This window comes from Oryzias melastigma, linkage group LG11 (assembly GCF_002922805.2).
Source record: "Oryzias melastigma strain HK-1 linkage group LG11, ASM292280v2, whole genome shotgun sequence".
Lineage (NCBI taxonomy): Eukaryota > Metazoa > Chordata > Actinopteri > Beloniformes > Adrianichthyidae > Oryzias > Oryzias melastigma.
In genome coordinates, this window is record NC_050522.1 from 14,357,778 (window position 1) to 14,374,335 (window position 16,558).

General features: G+C 37.9%; 2 protein-coding genes across 6 annotated transcripts in view; one reads left to right on the plus strand and one right to left on the minus strand.

Moving 5' to 3' along the window:
• Nucleotides 1–7,295, plus strand: part of si:ch211-57n23.4 (immunoglobulin superfamily DCC subclass member 3) — an 18,118-nt gene extending 10,823 nt beyond the window's left edge. For 2 of the 3 annotated variants that reach the window (XM_036214277.1, XM_024260631.2), the window contains 8 exons: nucleotides 824–989; nucleotides 2,517–2,767; nucleotides 2,839–3,003; nucleotides 3,146–3,334; nucleotides 4,311–4,418; nucleotides 4,579–4,702; nucleotides 4,768–4,882; nucleotides 5,076–7,295. In XM_036214277.1, coding sequence (XP_036070170.1) covers nucleotides 824–989; nucleotides 2,517–2,767; nucleotides 2,839–3,003; nucleotides 3,146–3,334; nucleotides 4,311–4,418; nucleotides 4,579–4,702; nucleotides 4,768–4,882; nucleotides 5,076–5,150 — 1,193 coding nt within the window. In that variant the 3' untranslated portion in view covers nucleotides 5,151–7,295. The remainder of the gene's footprint in view (nucleotides 1–823; nucleotides 990–2,516; nucleotides 2,768–2,838; nucleotides 3,004–3,145; nucleotides 3,335–4,310; nucleotides 4,419–4,578; nucleotides 4,703–4,767; nucleotides 4,883–5,075) is intronic. The other variant, XM_036214278.1, reaches the window with a different exon arrangement.
• Nucleotides 7,296–8,358: 1,063 nt separating this feature from the next.
• si:dkey-240h12.4 (death-associated protein kinase 2) overlaps nucleotides 8,359–16,558 on the minus strand; it is a 19,948-nt gene continuing 11,748 nt past the window's right edge. For all 3 annotated transcript variants that reach the window (XM_024260524.2, XM_024260534.2, XM_024260542.2), the window contains exons 4-12: nucleotides 16,200–16,338; nucleotides 15,996–16,125; nucleotides 12,584–12,632; nucleotides 12,224–12,250; nucleotides 11,390–11,542; nucleotides 10,981–11,026; nucleotides 10,789–10,878; nucleotides 10,628–10,714; nucleotides 8,359–8,971 (exon numbers count right to left, since the gene is read on the minus strand). In XM_024260524.2, the coding sequence (XP_024116292.1) occupies nucleotides 8,891–8,971; nucleotides 10,628–10,714; nucleotides 10,789–10,878; nucleotides 10,981–11,026; nucleotides 11,390–11,542; nucleotides 12,224–12,250; nucleotides 12,584–12,632; nucleotides 15,996–16,125; nucleotides 16,200–16,338 (802 nt within the window). In that variant the 3' untranslated portion in view covers nucleotides 8,359–8,890. The remainder of the gene's footprint in view (nucleotides 8,972–10,627; nucleotides 10,715–10,788; nucleotides 10,879–10,980; nucleotides 11,027–11,389; nucleotides 11,543–12,223; nucleotides 12,251–12,583; nucleotides 12,633–15,995; nucleotides 16,126–16,199; nucleotides 16,339–16,558) is intronic.

The following is a 16,558-nucleotide window of genomic DNA, read 5'->3' on the forward strand; positions in this document are numbered from 1 at the left end:
ATATATATATATATATATATATATATATATATATATGTATACATATATATACATATATATATGTATATATATATTTATATATATATGTATGTTATTTATATATATATGTTTTATATATATAAATCAAACCCCTAAACCATCATGTTCCCCCAGAAAGTGTGAAATAACAGATTGTTCCTCTACTTCCAAGGCTTTTTTTTTAAAAGATGGATCCTTCTACAGTTGATGTTGTCTCATATATTTGAGGTTTTTAAAGCTTACATGGACTAACATGATTTGAAAAATCATTGTAATCCAGTTCCTAAATTCAAATGTTTTCGTCCCATAACTTCAATTTATTCTATATTTGAGCCTTAAATGTGTAAATTAAAAGTGTTATAGTGACTTATCCATTAGAGACTTTTGGTGAGATCGATCCAGCTGCGAGACCCCCTTTGTTCGCAGCAATGGAAGTCCTAATGTATTCAAAGTAGGATCAGTGAAAGGCAGGGTGGAGGTCAATAGATCAATTAGATGCACAATTAGATGCAGGGGAAGGGGGTGTGGCCGAGGCCTTCTGGTGCTGGGAGCCAATATATTTCTAGTGTTCTTCAAATGCTGAACTTGGTGTTGAGGGGGCATCTGCCACCGACGGGTGGGGGTCAGCTGGTGAGCGTGTTGATGTTTTGACGACCCCCCAAAACCAAAAAAAGGATGTTTTCTGGTGATATCTCCAAGTGTAGTGGACAGTAGTGGGATATAGCATTTTCAACTATCATTCCATTGGATTTTTTTTTAACACTTTTATGAGACCTTTATTTTGACTTTGTCTATTTCTGTGAAGCGCCACCTGAGTTTGTACAGTGGCCGCAGTCCGTTTCCAGGCCCGCGGGGAGCAGCGCAGTGTTCACCTGCGTGGCTCAAGGCGTCCCCGACCCGCATCTGATCTGGCTAAAGAACGGTAAAATCCTGACGCCCGGGCAGAACGTGAAGCTGACAAATAACAACAGGTAAGATAACTTCAAACAAAACCAATAACCACCACAGAACTGTTATATGCTAGCTTTACTTTGAAAAGTCCCACTCCGATCATCTTTGATCTATGGGGAAAGCGTTCCAAGTGGTCTTTTAAATTAATCATTGACTAAAGAACATTGGCGTTCCCACTATAGCTTAATACCCCTCACAACCCAACAAAAATGGAGCTATCGAGACGTACAGTTTTGAGCCAGACGAGGAAAACAAAGACGTTCATGGATCTACTTGTTTACAAGTGTATGCATCAGAATAAACTGGAACACAGAGCTTCCCTTTCCTAGGTTCTACGGGCCTAAAAGCTTCATAAACTGTATTTTTATGTCAGCTTTTTGTCTGATTCACAACGTTTTGAGGAAATAAATACTCAGAAATGCAATTTTAAGCTTAATTTTCTTGATATATGGCCTCCATCATCAGAAAAATGCCACAAGAACATGCTAAAAACACCAAGAGAGCATAATTTTCAGTGAAGATGGTCAAACTTTTCACAACCACGTTGTGTTGTAAATAAAAGTTATTTTAAACTAATTTGGGATTCATTTTTAGCTGCTAATATTGCTGTTTTGGTATCTACTGCGGGGTTATTTTGGAGTTTCAGCTGTTATATCGGCATTATGCTAGCTTTTTGGACTATTTTGATATTTACTAGGGTTTTTTAGGCTATTTTGGAGCTTAGCTAATATTTCAGCTGCATGCGAGTTGTCATGGCTAATTTTGGCTTTTTCAGTTTTTCTAGCCTCTATTGGAGTTTAGCTGATATTTCAGCTACATGCTAATTGTTATGACTAATTCAGGCTTTTTTCAGTGTTTTAGGCTATTTGGGAGTTTAGCGGATATTTTAGCTACATGCTAGTTGTTATGGCTAATTCAGGCTTTTTTTCAGTTTTTTAGGCTATTTGGGTGTTTAGCTGTTATTTCCACTACATGCTAGCTGCCATGGCTAATTGATTCTTTGTTTCACATTTTAGGCTATTTTGGGGTTTAAGTAATATTTCAGATACATGCAAGTTGTTATGGCTAATTAAGGCTTTTTTCAGATTTTTAGGCTATTTGGGTGTTTAGTTGTTATTTTTGCTACATGCTAGCTGCTATGGCTAATTAATGCTATTTTCAAAATGTTAGGCTATTTTGGAGTTTAGGTAATATTTCAGCTACGCGCAAGCTGTTATGCCTAATTTAAGCTTTTCTCAGTTTTTCAGGCTATTTTGGAGTTTAGCTAATATTACAGCTACATGCTAGTTGTCATAGCTAATTTAGGCTTTTTCAGTTTTTTAGGCTAATTTGGCATTTAACTAATATTTTAGTTTGCTATCAACTTTATACTTTTTCAGCTATAAGCTTCAGCAATTTCAGCTATCAACTTCAGCGTTTTCAGTTTCAGCCTTTTTAGCTATCAATTTCAGCATCTTCAGCTATTACAATTAGCATCTTTAGTGGCCACATTCAGCTTACATGATTCAAACTAGCTTTATTTATGTCTGTGACTGTTGTCATTGCAGCACTCTGGCCCTGACCCAGATAATGTTGGAGGACGAGGCCATCTACCAGTGCATCGCAGAGAACAGCGCCGGAACCAACCAGGCCAGCGCCCGCCTGGCCGTGACACAAGCTAAAGACTTACCCGCCGCTCCTCAGGGCTTCACAGCGAGCGCTCTGTCCACCAGCACCCTGCAACTCACGTGGAACCATCCTCCCGCCAGTGACACAGACACCATCATCGGATATGTTCTGCACATCTGTAAGATCGGAGGTGAGTGTCAGAACAGCAGAGAGACGTCCTTCGAATGTGACTACAAATACCTCTGTGTGTGTGTGATCTAGAGCCTGACAGCATGGAGCTGCAGGAGGCCATAAGCAAAGGGACCTTCCAGCATGTGGTCAGCAGCCTGGAGCCCGCCACCACCTACTCCCTCTACCTGAAGTCCTACTCCTCGTTAGGAGCCAGCCAGCAGTCCAACACTGTGGTTGCCACAACACTAGGAGGCAGTAAGAGCAACACAACCGGATGAAAACTGTTTACATGATTAAAGAGACTATTTATAGGACAGCACTTTTCAGTCATTTAGACACATCTGAAGATCACTTGTCTGCTCACAGTAACCATACTTTCCATTTCCTCTTCCTTTAGTTCCTCCTTCACCCACCTACTTCACCAAGGTGTTGAACTCCAGTGCGGTGCAGGTCTTCTGGGAACTCCCCAGTAAGCCTGGTAAAGCTGAAGGGTTCAGGCTCTCCTACCGCAGGGTCCCCCACCCCGACTTCCAGGACACGATCCAGCTCCCATGCCACATCAACGCCCACTCCATCTATAACCTTGGTTAGTCTGCTTTAGGTTATATATGATGATGCTTTTTATCCCAAAAGGGACTTTCAATTTTCCCTCAAAATTGAGGGAAATGTGAGGTCAGGTGTCTTGCTCAAGGACACAGTGACTATTGTGGTTGGGAGTTGAACCCCTGACCATGAATGCTTTTCTGCAGTTACTCTACATCTGGTCTTTTATATTACTGGCAACATTTAAAGGTATAGTTTTGTTGGTAAAACCCATATTCCTAAACAATATGCACTCAAAGTAATTTTATAACAATATAGTATTAAAATTAGATAAATAAATACATAAATTTATATATGCACTATCTGGAATTGTTATAAACTGTTAAAAATGTTAAGTTGTTAAAAATTGTTAAAAATCTTAGAGACAACATTTGCAGAACAGTAATGTATCCGCCATTTGCAAATTCTTCCTCCTTACAATAAATAGCGGTAGCCAAATTAGCTGGAATGATTCCATTTAGTCAATCAGAAAGTAGCTTATTATAAATAATTTGATGAAACAAACACTAAAAACTGAGTTTATGTGCAATAAAATACTAGTAAAAATGTTTAATTCTATTAAAGGATTCTTTAGTAAATTAGGAACAAAAAAGAGAAAATATAAATGCACTACCTTAAAAATGTAATGTTGGCTTTTGCTTTAGGATTTTATTTTGAAATCATTTTGTGGACTAGCTGTAAGTTGACACATTTGAAGGAAAATCTAGCAACTATTTTCTAGGATTTAATATTCACAGTTGTGTCTGCTTTGTTAGAAATTTACCAAGTGAATTTCAAAACTACAGACTCACTTTAAAGCATACAATAGTAAACAGTACATTTCTTTACTTTTAGAGTGTTCAAACTTATTTTGATAATTACAGATGAGTTTGGAGGAGAATTGGGTTTTTATTCACTGTTTTCAGATGATAATTGAGGAAATGACAGATTTTTTTACAACTGCTTCAAATACATTACAGAACCAGGTGCTGTGTATGAAATCAAACTGGTGGCCTACAATGGAAACGGAGAGAGTGACTGCTCAAAAAGACTGGTGTCCCTTGCAGAACAAAGCGACTCCACATCTGGTAAGTCTGAAGAAAAATAGAATTTTATTCCTTGAGAGAACAGGAAAGTGAAAGTGGTATAGATTTTGAATAACAGTTTTTCAATGTCAGCAGTTTTGGTAAAAGATCAACGCCCTGTTGCATAAAAAGATGACTGATCATATATTTCTTTATTTTAAAGGGAACAGTCTGTGTCAGTGTGGGGATGCAGAGACTTCTCTGGGCAGCGCCGTCATTGGGATCTACATCGGCACGGCCTGCATCATCTTCTGCGTGGTTTTCCTCTTGCTCGGATACCGCCAGAGGTCAGTGCAACTCCCTTGACTTCACTGATAAAAGTGTTTCCTACTGTGCTAACGTACTGTTGTAGTCTGTTCTGCAGTAAAGGGAGCCAGGACAGCTGGTCTGTTCCAAGAACCACCGCAGGAGCCAGCGACAGTCCTAAAGATGGAGTTACCTGTTCTCGGGTGGAGTCAGAAGCTCAGGTAACTGTTGTTTCTCACATTCGAAGTGGTGCAACATCTTGAATAAAATGATATTTGCAGCTAAATTCCAGATGTTTTCAGAAAACTAATGAGATAAAAGTAGCATTGGAAGTTTTAATTAAGTTTATTAAAGTGTAAAATCTGCTTCAAATGACTCTAGCAGCGCTGAAACTGTCTCTCTTCCTGTTCACAGATGATTCATTCCGCACATTGCCAGGTTGTGACTGTGCAGCATCCTGCGGGTCGGTCTGGCACGAGCAACGGCTGACACTGGTCAACGATTAACAACCAAATCCCCGTTTTCCTCCCCCTCCATCAGCCTAGATTCCTCTTAGTAAACTCAGGTTTTTCCCCTGCAAACAAAAGTACTCCAGAGGCTGTTGTAGCTGCAGTAATCCTCCGGTTTTCACTCACACTGATCTCATCCTTCTGCTGAAACTCAAACCAAAGCTTACTGCCTTTAGTGCCTGCATGTGTACATGGATATGTGCATGTGGGAAAAGCAGTTCAAAAGCATTGCCACTCCGGGCTGTGGAGTTCTTTAAGCATGTACCCCAAAGATTTGTTCGAGCTGGGTGTTCGGTAACCAAAATGTTTTATCACTCAGACGTCCGATGGAGATGCCACAATGAATAGAATGGAATGTTCCATGTTCAGAACTGTTCTTATCCTCAAAAAAAAAAAAAATAGAAAAAAAATAGCTACTTCTACCTCTGTTGTCTCTGAGACATGAACCTAACACTGCTGCTTGTGCCTGTCTGTAAAACCAAAAATCCCCCTTTTTTTTCCTTATAAGAACCTTTCCTTGACCAGTGACAGTCCGTGTCAGACTCGACCCGCAGGAGAACCGACCCTGGATTTGGTCACAAGTCGGAGCCTTACTTCACAGATCGATGACATGATGGAAGTCTTCAGCAAATGAAACCAAAAACCAGCGTTTGGTGTCACCTTCAAACCAGCTACAGAAAACATTTCTGATGACGTCGGGAAGCCTGGAAAGGACGGATCACAAAGAGTGCACTGTAAAAACTATGAACTAGAGAAACCTTCTGGCACAGGAAGGACTGTTGAAGCTGCCAGTGAGGTTTAACGGTGAATGTACCAAAACACAGGAGCACAAATTTTGTTCGTCTTTCCAACTTTTTGAAAACTACACCGAATGATATAATGCATGTCTTTCTGTTACCTTTTATCCTAAGAGATGGTCATTTTCAAAGAGTTCTTAACCGAACAGGCTTACTCAAGCTTAAAGTGCTTTAACTGGCCTTAAACCAAAAGAATTTAAGTATGATTTGGTTACCATTTTTACGTCCATTTACTTTAGTCATGAAAGAAAAACGAGCTATCCTTTTCAAATAACAGAGTCTTTGCCAAATATTTTAGACAAATTTAACCAAATAGTTTTAATATTCACTGAAGAAGCCTCATAACCAAAGGAAGAAACATGGATGTGAATAGAGCGGTGTGGGTGGACGGACGCGTAGAAAAACCTACGTAATGATAGTCTGAGAGCTTTCTGTAGACTCCAAAGAATCCTAAACAGCAAAACCACACACAAATTCTAACCCACAAACAAGAAAGTGTATTTATTATTTTTGCTTTACAGCTACATGTATGTATAATGACACATGTAAAGGTCAAACTTGTAATTCTAACGGAATGCATTTGTTGATTTAGTTTGATTTCTCCGAGTCTTTTGCAGAGCTTGGTGGGCGTTCCCCAAATGATTATTATTGTCTTTATTCTTAGATTTGTTCGTCCTGACGCCTGTATTTTTATTTTTTTAAACATGTTTCTTCTGGAGATGCTGTGAAAATAACTTGTAGGATTGTTTTGTGACATGATCGGAGCCTCATGTCCACCGAGTGATACAGTTCAGTTTCATTTTGTTTGACGGTTGCTGAGTTGCAACAGTGTTACCAAAAACAGGAAGTTTGTTAAAGAAAATAATAAAATTGCAGTTTGTAAATGATAGTGATATCATATTGTAAACTTCTCATTTTACAATAACTTTCCCTGTTCTGTAACGCTTGGTGGAAATGGCTAAAAATACAGTTAGTTTGGGAATTGAAGCTTTTTAAGCAATATTCTCTTTCTGCTTTAAACAGACTGCCAATAGTAATAAAAAAAACATTTTTTAAAGAAAGAGAAAGTAGAAACTTGTAGCCAAATTTAAATCTAGATTTTTCCTTCCTTATGTATCCCCAATTTTTACTGAAGCTTTAAAAGAAAAACAGTGAATGCAGAACAGCTTCTCATAAACAACTTGTAACATGTTTTTTTAAATATGTTGTTTTAAAGATTATAAGAAAAAACAGACAACTTACCATATTTTTTTCTCTATATTTATGTCTGAACTGCACACTGTCTTTTTCCTCTCAAGCCTAAAACCAAATAAAGAGATTTAGCTTAAGTTAAACTTGTGTTTCGTTTTCTGTGAGTCAAACTGTTGTTTGGTCCATTCCTCCATGCAGATCTCCTCTAGAGCTGTGATGTTTTGAGGCTGTCACTGGGTAACACAGACTTTCAACTGCCTCCAAAGATTTTCTATGAGATCTGGAGACTGGTTAGGACCTTGAAATGCTTCTTACAAAACCACTTCTGTTTGAGATCATCGTTATGCTGAAAGATCTTCAATACCTTTTGCTAATGGAAGGAGGATTTCACTCAATATATGTTGATACATGGCCCCATTCATTCTTTCCTTTAGATGGATTACTAGTCATTTTGCTAAAAAACAGCTCCAAACCATGATGCTTCCACTACCATGCTTTACAGTAGGTCAAGCATCAACATTCTAGTCCTATTTTGCTTTCATCTGACCGTAGGATAATCTCCCAATCCTCGTCTGGATCATCCAAATCCTCTCTAGAAACTTTAGTTTAGAAGGTATCAGTGGTCTTTTATGTCTTCCATTTCCTAATGATTAATAGTAAAAGTTGATTTCTTCACACAAAGGTGCTTACATGTTGCAAATTCAGTCTTCCCAGCCTGGTGCAGGTCAGCAATTGTGTTTTTTAGTGTCCTTAGACAGCTCTTTGGTCTTAGTGGAGTTTGGAGTGTGACTGTTTTGAGGTTCTTCTTCTGGTTTCATGGCAGCTGGGAAAGGTGCATTACCGCCACCTACTGTTCTGGAGGATGGGTAAGAAAGCAAGCTGACGATCTAGAATGCTCAACTGTTTGAGGTTGAGGACAGGCGTCTTTAATATAGATAACAAGTTCAAACAGGTGCATTAATACAGGTAACAGGTGGAGGACAGAGGATCCTCTTAAAGAAGAAGTTACAGGCCAGAAATCTTTTTGCCTCACTCTATCTTTAAAGTATAGGTTGAGTTAGTCTAGTCTTCAATGGTTGGAGTGTCTAGATGTAGATGATCTTGGACTAATCGCTCTCTAGCAGGGGAAACCAGCCAGCCAACAAGCTCAGCTAACCCAGAATCAACTTGTTGAGTTAAACTAATTTAACTGAATAGATAAGTTTTTTAATGATCTGTTTATTAAACACACCAAATCACACAAACAGTCATTTTTACTTTTTTTTAACATAGAAACACAATCTTAATCGCCAATGCAAACGTAAAAAATACACAACATTTAGGTGTCAGAAAACGTGGTTAAAGACAATAAAAATAAAAAAGCACCAGCATAAATAGCTGCTGTTTCTTGTGCATCATTAAAGATTTTAAATAAATCTGGATAAAAGCTCACAGATGTTTAATTCCTCACATTTCATGGCAGCATAAAAAAAGAGCACACTTTACCACCTACTTGAAGTTCTGATCATATGAACCCATCAGTTCATCCTGAACCACAGAAACTGTGATGCTCTGGTGTTGCCGTCACATGACGACACGTGAAACAATGTTTCTGACCGGAAACAATCTCTAAAACCTGCCTGATGAAGACGTCATCGGTGAGAAATACCAGGAAACCTGTGTATACTCCATGAAAACAAGCTTTTCCTCATAGAACTGGTTCGGAGGACTCTGCTGGCCTCTGCTGGTCATCTTAGGAACTGCTGCTGAGTCGTCGGCGTAACAGAGAGCTGGGGTTGGTCTCAGAGTCTTCCCCGTCACTCTCACATTGTCTCTGCAGAGACAATAATGTTTTTCTATTATTAAAATGCAAAAATGAAAACAGATAAAGTTTGTTCTGCATAAAGATCAGAACTAAAGTAAAGGCAAACCTGGTGAATTTGCTGAGCAGGAAATTTAAGCCCTATGTTAGTAAATGCACGTTGACTGTTCTCAGGTACCTTTTGAACCTCCCAAACTTTCAAGAGATAACTTATAAATCTTTTCTTTCTAAAATAAGGTATATATTTGGTGTAAAGCCAAATCAGAGAGGTGCAGACCCATTCAAATATTTAAATCCATAACATTTCGGAGCTCATTCTTTAATTTCTACAAATGCCTGTGGTCAGCTCTATAATCTCTTTTTCATTTGGATTTAAAGTAAATTTGTTTTGACAGAATGAAAAGTTTATAATAAAATAAGGGATTAGAGAGATGTCATTTGTGAAAGCACCAAAACCATTAATTTACAGCGAAAGGCAATTAGATTGAGAACTGACAAAGATAACTCGCATTTAATAAAAAGTTTGTTCTTTGTTGTGCCAAAGGTAATATATGATCTAGTGCTGCCACAAACGGTTATTTTAATAGCCGACTAATCAGGTCATGTGCAAACTGGATATAAAGCACAGATCTTAACCCTCATTAACTTTAAACTAACTAAAACTAGATATATAGCATTACCTCTGATAATGCTAGTATGAATGCTGTAAGATGAATTTAGCAGTTGAAGATGCTAAAATTGATAGCTAAAATCAATGAAGCTGAAAACCAGCTAAATTATTAGCTATATGCCAAATTAGCCTAAAAAACTGAAAAAAGTCCAAGTTAGCCAAAACACCTAGCATGCAGTTGAAACATTAAGCTAAACCTCAAAATAGCCTAGAAAACAAAAAAACTAAATTAGCCAAAATAGCTAATATGTAGCTGAAATATTAGCTAAACTCAGATTATCCTAAAAAAACTGAAAACATTCTTAATCGGCCTAAACATTCATAAATTAGCCAAAATAGATAGCATGTAGCTGAAATATTAGCTAAACTCCAAATTACCCCTAAAAACCAAAAAAAGTCTAAAATAGCTAAAATAGCATGCAGCTGAAACATTAGCTAAACTCAAAAATAGCCTAAAAACTGAAAAAAGCCTAGATTACCTAAAATTGCTAGCATGTAGCTGAAATATTTCATAAACTAGCCCCCCAAAAATGAAAAAAAAAAAAAAATCAAATTAGCCAAAGTAGCTAGCATGTAGCTAAAAATTTGCTTAACTCCTAATTAGTGCTAAAAACAAAAAAAAGTCTGAAATAGCTAGCATGCAGCTTTAATATTAGCTAAGCTCCAAAATAGCCTACATAAATGTCAAAATAGTCCAAAAAGTTAGCAGAATGCCATTATACCTTCTCACTTTCCTACACTCTGACTCCATATAATATAAAGTAACAACCAATCGACTATTAAATTAGTCATCGACTATTTTAGTAGTCGATTAGTCGTCGGTTAGTCGACTAATCGTGGCAGCACTAATATGATCATATATATGGATATAGTTTAATCTGAAAGACTTGAGAAAATCCTGATATTGGCCCTTTAAAAATGAAGCCCCAGATCATGATCTCCTTTGTGTGGCACTGACCTCATCTGTCAAGCATCTGTTCAACAGGTGAACATCTCACCTGTAGTAGATCGGGATTAGATCTGTGTTTGCACAGAAGCCTCAGGTTTGCCAGCCGGTTGCAAACAAACACCATGTTGAAGGACATCTGTGGGGTCAGAGGTCAAACGCGGTTTACTCGCAGTCACATACGTTCAGGGATTTACGCCTCCTGAAACTCACCTTCCACTTCCTCTTGGCGTTGAACCTCTTGAAGCTCCTCATATTGATGGAGGAGCGATTCCGGTTGGCCACCTGTTTGCGTGTGATGGGCTGGAAAACACGACAACAATTGTGCCAACGAGAAAAAACAAACTGTTCCTATCCTTACGATGTGAATTTAAACAGATCCTCTGTAGTGTTGGGGGAGTTCACCTTGATCCATGGATGAAGCAGACACTCATCTGCAGTCATCCTCTCTCTGCAAACACAAACGGGGCAGATAGAGAAAGATTCTTAGTTTTACATGTACCCCATGACCCACAGTAGAATCAGTATCCTTTGGAAAATACAATTTTCCAAAGAAAAAAAGGTTCAAACTGCTTTGGTTTTGCTCGTTAAAATTAAAACATCAGGAAAGAACAATTATCTGTTCGAATAAACAAACGTGGCGAAACCAAACAGATCAGTTGAAGGGCTGTGGATATAAAAATGTTTGGGATTTGATAGAAGTTAGTGTTTACTTTAAAGAAAAATGCTTTAAAAACCACTTTAGTAATTCAGAGCAGATTTCCTACTGGATGTAATACCTGATTTGTCCAGAGGTGGTGTCTTGAGCTCTTACCTGGGATCTTTCACTAAAAGCTTCTGGATGAAATCTTTAGCCATGGAGCTGGTCGTCTTGAAGTAAAGATCTTCAAACTCGTACTTCATCGCCACGACATTCCTCAGAGTCTCTTCGTCGGTATCACCTTGAAATGGTGACATACCACTCAGTCTGCGGACACAGAGTTTTAAGACAGAGTGAGAAGACAACATTTCCATCTTAAACTTCAACACCGTTCAAAGATTTAGATGGATTTTTATGGGTTTTTTAGAAACCTGAAGGGAGGAGTAAATGAATCTTATTTTAACATAAAATAAATTATTACATTTTCCTGAGGAAAAAAAGACTTAAAATAATGACTTTATTTTCTAGTTATGCTGACATAGCAATAAAAACTGTTTAACTGAACAGCTGCTTTCACCTTCAGGTGATAGAATCAGCTATAATAGATCAGACATCACACTTCAGAGCCTCAAATAGAGTCACACTGCAGGATGATTGTGCTAGTTTGGGATTTTTTCCAACATACTAGAATATTTTCCTGCATGATTTCCATTTTATTGATTCTGCTGAACAACAATTTAAAATCAATGTTTGATTTTTAGGGTTTTTTGTGTCAGTTTCTGTAATTTCCAGTGACTATCTGGTTTGTTTTTCCATTTCAATACCAAAATGCTCCAAAAATGTGTTCAGGTCCAGCTGGATTCTTGAAACGTATTTTTAGTTTTTAACTCTAAAATGGAATTGAACACCTTTTCCACTCCAACTTGAGTGACTTTAGCTTTTAGACATGTTACCGTTTGTGCATTTGACATTGGGACTCTGCCCCCACACAGGAGATGTTTGACTTACAGAATGTAGGTTATGACTCCAATGCTCCTGAGGGGATAGACACATAAAACAGTAAGTGATGGAACATACACAAACACTTCAGCACAAACTAAACACTCCCGCCGTCTCCTACGCTGACAAAAACATGTTTTTCCAGGTTACTCTGGTGAAGGTTTGATGGTGCACAGAACCATCAAACCTTCAGAGCATAAATAATAGACATCCAAAAGTGTTTTAAACAAAGTAGAGTTAACTCCTGTGGCTCTTCTTTAGCATCAAATGGTTTATTTAGCAAGTTTGCTGCTAAAAAGGGTGAACTTTCAAGGATTAAAACAAAGTGAATTATGACTATTTCTGTTGTAAAAAGGTGTTTTTGCTCACCACATATCTGCTGCGGTGCTCAGTGGCTCAAAGCTGATCACTTCTGGGGCTGAAAGACAGACAGAGATCTTAAGAGAGGCTTCAGCAGAACTTTAACTCCGACTTTCATGCACTTTAACTCCACTGTCTGATAATCTGGAGCTAAGGAACCACAGAACTGGGTGTGTTAAAGATTAACCAAACCCTAAATCAACTATTTTTAGCTGTTGATTCCTATAAATTGGGCTTTAAAAGTGCTGGTAATTAAAATAAAATTGTTTAATTCTTGAAAATATAGTCAAAAACTGCCTGTGTGCTGCCCTCTACAGGTTAAAACGAGGTATTACAGTTGAATTTTGTGATTGGTCAAACCATGTTTCAGAGGTCTGATGTCATGATTTTCATCTCCAGTAATGATAAGAGTCCAGCTCCCAAGCCCCGCCCCTTCGACTGGATTTTCAAATTTCGGATGTGGGTGGAGTCAGCCTCCAACTTCCCTGTTTGGTAACCCTTTAAAGTCCCACTCCCATCCTCTTTTGATCTATTTTTAAAAGCGTTCCCAGTGGTCTTTTAATTATGATGTTTTTAGCCAAAATCAAAACGCCTAAGACATAGTTTCTGCAGAGCAGCAGGAGTTCATTAGAAATTCACCTCCAAGTTGTGGGCGGGACCCCGCCACCTCTTCCCCTCCCCATAGCTGGGAGCTCAGAGCAGTTTGACCCGCCTACCAGCATATTTTCCAGAACTTTTTCCAATTGAATTCTTTTTTCTGCTCATGATTCAAAATTATTTGAACAAAGAAAACTCAGAAATGCATTTTTAAGCTTAATTTTCTTCATATACGTCCTCCATCAACAGAAAAAATGCCACAAGAACATGTTTAAAAAAACCCAAAACACAATTTTTATTGGAGTGGGTTTTTAAGAGAAATGTAAATATTTTTCGCAATTTTGTTTATTTGTAACTATTGTGAAAATCTAAAACTAGAAAAAAATAGTCTAAAACACTGGAAGATATCCAAATTTTGCTTTCAGGCAGACGTCAGTACCACTTATGGTCATCATAACCCTCCACTGCACACTTTCATAACCACACAACACCATACATGGGTGAGCTTCATCACAAACAAAGAATAAGAGGAAGGAAAGCCTGAACAGCACGAGCTAAAACGAAGCCGGTTTACAGGACGGGCCATAAAACAACGAGAAGCCACAGGAACAAAGAACAAACAAAAAAAAGATGATAATGATGCGGAAAACACAATAACCGCATGTTGAGTAAGGGCACAAAAAAATGAACAAATCAACTATCTTTTAGAAAAATAAGAGAACGGGAAGAAATGCAAATGATACATCGGGTCAAATGGACAGTAAATGTTTCTAACATCTTCTTGTGGCATTTTTCTGAGGATGGAGGACAAATATGAGGAAAATTAAGCTTAAAATTGTATTTCTGAGTGTTTCTTTATTATTATTGATTATTTATTATTACATTATTATTTATGACTCCACTGTGTTCTGATGGGAAAATGTGAATGGTTTATTCAAATATTGCATTTAAACAGTTTTTATTGTTTGAAATTGTTCAACTGCAATGCATTGTGGTCTATATTCGCTAATCTAGCGAGCATCGATGTACGCTAGTTTTTCGCAAAGACAGTTTCTAGTTCACTTGACTTTCTAGAAAATGGCGAGCGCACTACATCGTGCACGATTGGTGATTAGAGGGGGAATTCAGACACAACCTTAGAGGTGAATTTCTAACAAACTACTGTCACTCTGTAGAAACTGTTCTAGAAAATGACACATTTTTTCTATTTTGTCTAAAAACTGCATAATCATAAATAAAAGAACACTTTAAAAAATATATCAAAAGATATGTTAGACTTTAAATCAGAAACCACAAACCAAAAATCATGCATGATTGACAAGTGCATACTTGTAGTTTTTAACCCGATCTACGGCAGACCATTAGGGTCACAATAAATAATAAAAGTAATATCATGAGTTTTTTCCTCGTAAAATTACGACTGTTTTTATTTATTATTTATTTTATTTATTATTATAATTTTTTTAAATAAAATAAATAAATTAAAAAAATTAAATAAATTAAAAATAAATAAAATGAATAAAATACCTAAAATATTTATTTTATTTATTTAAATTATTTATTTTATCCAGCAACTTTTTAAAATTTATTTTATTATTTTAATTTTTTAAATAAAATAAATTAATGTATTTATTTATTGGCTTGCAGGATCTGCAGATCCCGTTAATCGAGCCATCCATATCCCTTCCCCTTTAAAGTCATTTCTTCCTCCGCTAAACTCCAATCTCCTCCAACTCTGTGATGTTTCCGTCTTCAGAGGACAAGTTTTAGGAATTTTCAATGTTCGTAAAATATTACTGTCATTCCTCGTGGTTGTTTTGTGTTGAAACGGGGCGTCCGGAGCTCTGGTTACGTTCTCTTTTGGTTTCTGCGCATGACAGAGACGTGACGTGAGGTGAAAGGGCTTCTGGGTATGTGAGTGAAAGAGCAAAATAAAGTGACGGTCCTGTGTGTCTCTGATCTCTTTATTTTACATGTGAAACATCGCACTACCGACAACTACCCGGAAATAATTTGATTATGAATCGCCAAAAGGTTCAGAATTATTCGTTTTTTTAACACCAATCTGGAAATAAATCTTCACAAGATTCTCCACATCTTTCATCATCCTCGACTTTTTAAATATTTTTTTTCCTGTAAATTTGCGACTTTAAATCTCGTTAAATTTAGCCTATGACTTTGAAAGTCATAAATATATGACTTTATTCCTGTAATTTAGCAGTTATGACTTTTTTCTCGAAAAAATACGAGATTTAAAAATAAAACTTTCTTTATAAAGCGGCCCTAATCCTCCGTCGTACCAATCACCTCAAAGGGTTTCAAAGGGATTCATCTTATGGGTCACCACCTTCACGAACGATGAATTTCTGACTTGCAGAAAAACCGCCCTATAAAATCGTGGAGGCCTCCATTCCCTGAAAGATTCTGAATTACCCAGAGACTTCAAACTTTGATTTATACGTCCACAACACCTTCCCGTCGTCAGCAGACCTGCGTTTCCTGGCCCAGGCAAGCCTCTTTGTCTTATTCCGACATCTCAACGATGCTTTTCTTGCTGCGACTCGTTCTGTGAAGCCTGCAGCTCTCGGCCTCCTCTTCACGGTTTACAGTAAGCAGGAGTCTCTCTGATCAGCTGTTCTGTGCTGCTCACCTAGAGCTAAAAGGTGTGGTACCTCAGCGTGTTCACCTGGAACACCTGGAGTTCAGGTTTAATCAGACTTTATCGTTTTGAGGCTTTTTGTGTAATTCTGACACTAATTTTTAGTTTTAGGTCACCTCTATTGGAAGTTTTCCACAAGAATCCAACACGTCATCACACACTCACCAACATACTGAGGCGTGCCACTTGTGCTCTTGTACTCCTGCCCCGGGACAAAATGGTGCGCCAGGCCGAAGTCGATCAGTTTGATGTTGGGGTGAGGAGTCACTTTATTGGACAGCATGATGTTCTCTGGCTGAAGGCACACGAGCACGGTGAACAGCTGAAGCCAACAGATGAGCCGCGTGGGCGGTACACGTCAGCCGTTACCTTCAGGTCGAAGTGAGCGATGTTGCTGTGGTGCATGAACTTCAGTCCCTGCAGGATCTGCTTCATGAACTCGATGGCCTCGATCTCCAGGAGGTTGTCTTTTTCAGCGATGAAGTCGAACAGCTCGCCTCCAGAAATGCTGAGAGGTAGAACAAAAACCAGAAGGAGTGAAGAGGGACAACAGCTCTTATTTGTATTTACCAACATTTGCCTTTCAAAATAAGAGGCTCTTTTTAATAGAAATGTCATTGTGCAATTGAATAGGGACAATTAAAGCTCCATTCACTCATTCATGATGCGAAAACAACCAATCTGTCCAGAATTCTGCCAAAAACAGAGTTTTAAGAATATATCAAAGC